The sequence below is a fragment of the Mastomys coucha genome, unplaced genomic scaffold (genome assembly GCF_008632895.1).
Source record: "Mastomys coucha isolate ucsf_1 unplaced genomic scaffold, UCSF_Mcou_1 pScaffold23, whole genome shotgun sequence".
Classification (NCBI taxonomy): domain Eukaryota; kingdom Metazoa; phylum Chordata; class Mammalia; order Rodentia; family Muridae; genus Mastomys; species Mastomys coucha.
Window position 1 is genome coordinate 102001624 of NW_022196906.1, and position 2702 is coordinate 102004325.

The window sequence follows — 2702 nt, forward strand, 5'->3', positions numbered from 1 at the left end:
ATCCCTTAGTTGCCATATCCCTCGGGTTGTGCCCAGATACATCTTGTGGAAGCTACGGTGAGATAGTTTCTTTGTGTAACATCCTTAGCTGTCCTGGAACTCTCTCTGTAGACCAGGCAGGCCTCGAACTCAGAGACCCGCTTGCCTCTGGCTCCCAAGTGATGGGACTAAAAGTGAGCGCCACCAAATGCCTAATTATTTTATACACCTTAACCAAAGTAGCAGAATTTAAGGGAGGTTTAAACCAGCCCAAGGCATTCTGGATCTCTTGGATAAAGAACGGCTCGACGGTTGCCCGGAGCAGCCCGGGAGGGACTTACAGACGCGAGGGTGATTGGTTGAAGAAGAACTTCCGCTGGCATTTCCGACTCTTGACCCGCCCTGAGCATCGGTGATTGGCTGGACTGTTACAAGCGTTATGTCGTCTGGGAGTTGTAGTTCTTTTGGTTGATAGGCGACGCCAATTAGGGCTAGTGGTTGGATGGAGACTGTTAGCGCTGATTTTGCTTGGTTGTAGCCTCCCAAATCATGTCCCGTGTGCTGGTGCCCTGTCATGTGAAAAGTACCGTAGCCCTGCAAGTGGGCGACATGAGGACCTCTCAAGGTCGGCCTGGCGTGCTGGTCGTCGATGTCACTTTTCCCAACATCGCGCCTTTCGAGGTGAGCAGCCCCACCCTCCACTCCCCACCCCCACCCCTCGAAGACGCGAATAAGGCTTCTGGGCGGGGAATACCTAGTAATTTGGGCATTTTCTAGGCATTTATACAGCCTCTATAGTAATTCTTGCTTTTGCGAATTGGGCCTATTCAGAAGCATTAAAAGTCATTATTAATAGGCTTTATTAAATAGACGAGAGGTCCCCGTCCTATCCTCTTCAGCATCTCTTCCCGGTGCCCAGGGTATCACTGGAAATATAATTTTGAACCTCAGTACAAGTGAGAGGGTATTTGATTTTGGCCAAAGCTGGGATCGTTAAATAATGATGTAAACGTACCATTCCAGTGGCCTCTGCCCCAGGTCAGGTGCAACCTAGCCTTCATCTAGGTCCTCCTGGTGACTTGTTTCCAATCCCTAGTTGCGCTTCTGTCTCAGCTGACAGTAACAGGGCATTGCATGGCCTTAACAGAGGCAAAGCCTACGTCTAATAGCATAGCATTCTTTCCTTACCCACCCTCTTGGCCCTATGTGCTTTGTGTTACAATCTGCCATTTTCTCCCAAGATGTTGCTTATCATGGGCTGGGGAAACCTAGTTAATTGATCTGACCCTGAAAAATCTGAGTCAGTGTGTTTGAGGTGGATCTTTGACATCTATATTTTATTTTACTTATTTAATATTTTTACTTTTAAAATGTTTATTCTAGGGCTGGAGAGATGGCTCAGTGGGTAAGAGCACTGACTGCTCTTCCCAAGGTCCTGAGTTCAAATCCCAGCAACCACATGGTGGCTCACAACCATCCTTAAAAAGAGATCTTATGCCCTCTTCTGGTGTGTCTGAAGACAGCGACAGTGTACCCACATACATGAAATAAATAAATAGGCATTAAAAAAAAAGTTTAGCCGGGTGGTGGTGGCGCACGCCTTTAATCCCAGCACTTGGGAGGCAGAGGCAGGTGGATTTCCGAGTTCGAGGCCAGCCTGGTCTACAAAGTGAGTTCCAGGACAGCCAGGGCTATATAGAGAAACCCTGCCTCGAAAAACCAAAAAAAAAAAAAAAAAAAAAAAAAAAAAAAAAAAAAAAAAAAAAAGAAAAGAAAAGCTTATTCTAGCCGGGCAGTGGTGGCTTACACCTTTGATTTTAGCACTTGGGAGGCAGAGGCAGGTAGATTTCTGAGTTCGAGGCCAGCCTGGTCTACAGAGTGAATTCCAGGACCACCAGAGAGAAACCCTGTCTCGAAAAACAAAAAGAAAAAAAAAAGTTTATTCTAAATCTATGAGTGTTGTGTTTGCATGTCTGCTTCTATGCCTTGTGCATGCCTGGTACTAGCGGAGGGCGGAAGAAGGTTCTGAAACCCCTGGAACTGCAGTTATGAACAGCTTTAAGGTACCATGTGGGTACTGGGAACCAATCTCGGTTCTCTGCTAGAGCACCAAGTGCTCTCAGTCGCTGAGCCACCTCTCTAGTCCTGATATCCATGGTTGATTTTGTTTCAAGTTCCATAGGTGATGCTGGTGTGCATCGACTGATGGAAACTACTGCGATGCTAGTTGGTACTCTAGGCTCCCCAGACCCTACAGTGCACAATTCTACTTCTATTCTTTTTTTTGTTTTGTTTTTTGTTTTTTGAGACAGGGTTTCTCCACATAGTCCTAGTTGTCCTGGAACTCACTCTATAGACCAGGCTGGCCTTGAACTCAGAAATCCGCCTGCCTCTGCCTCCCAAGTGCTGGGATTAAAGGTGGCCCTACTATTACTCTTATTCTGGTCTAAGTCTGCTCATTCTGAGAGCTGGGGAGAAAACTCTGCTATAACCAGGCTGAAGGACGTACTAGACCCTCAGGTTCTCTCACTCTGGTACTTTTTAAAATATGCTACTCTTGGGAGGGGTAGGGATCTCAGAAATCCCAGAGTGACCAAGAATAGCTGAGGCTTGCCGGGCGGTGGTGGCGCACACCTTTAATCCTAGCACTTGGGAGGCAGAGGCAGGCAGATCTATGAGTTCGAGGCCAGCCTGGTCTACAGAGTGAGTTCCAGGACAGCCAG

General features: G+C 47.3%; 1 protein-coding gene across 2 annotated transcripts in view; it reads left to right on the forward strand.

The window, feature by feature from the left end:
- The first annotated feature begins 392 nt into the window (after window positions 1-392).
- Nicn1 (nicolin 1) overlaps window positions 393-2702 on the forward strand; it is a 6153-nt gene continuing 3843 nt past the window's right edge. The window contains exon 1 of one of the 2 annotated variants that reach the window (XM_031346397.1): window positions 393-660. In XM_031346397.1, the coding sequence (XP_031202257.1) occupies window positions 529-660 (132 nt within the window). In that variant the 5' untranslated portion in view covers window positions 393-528. The remainder of the gene's footprint in view (window positions 661-2702) is intronic. The other variant, XM_031346398.1, reaches the window with a different exon arrangement.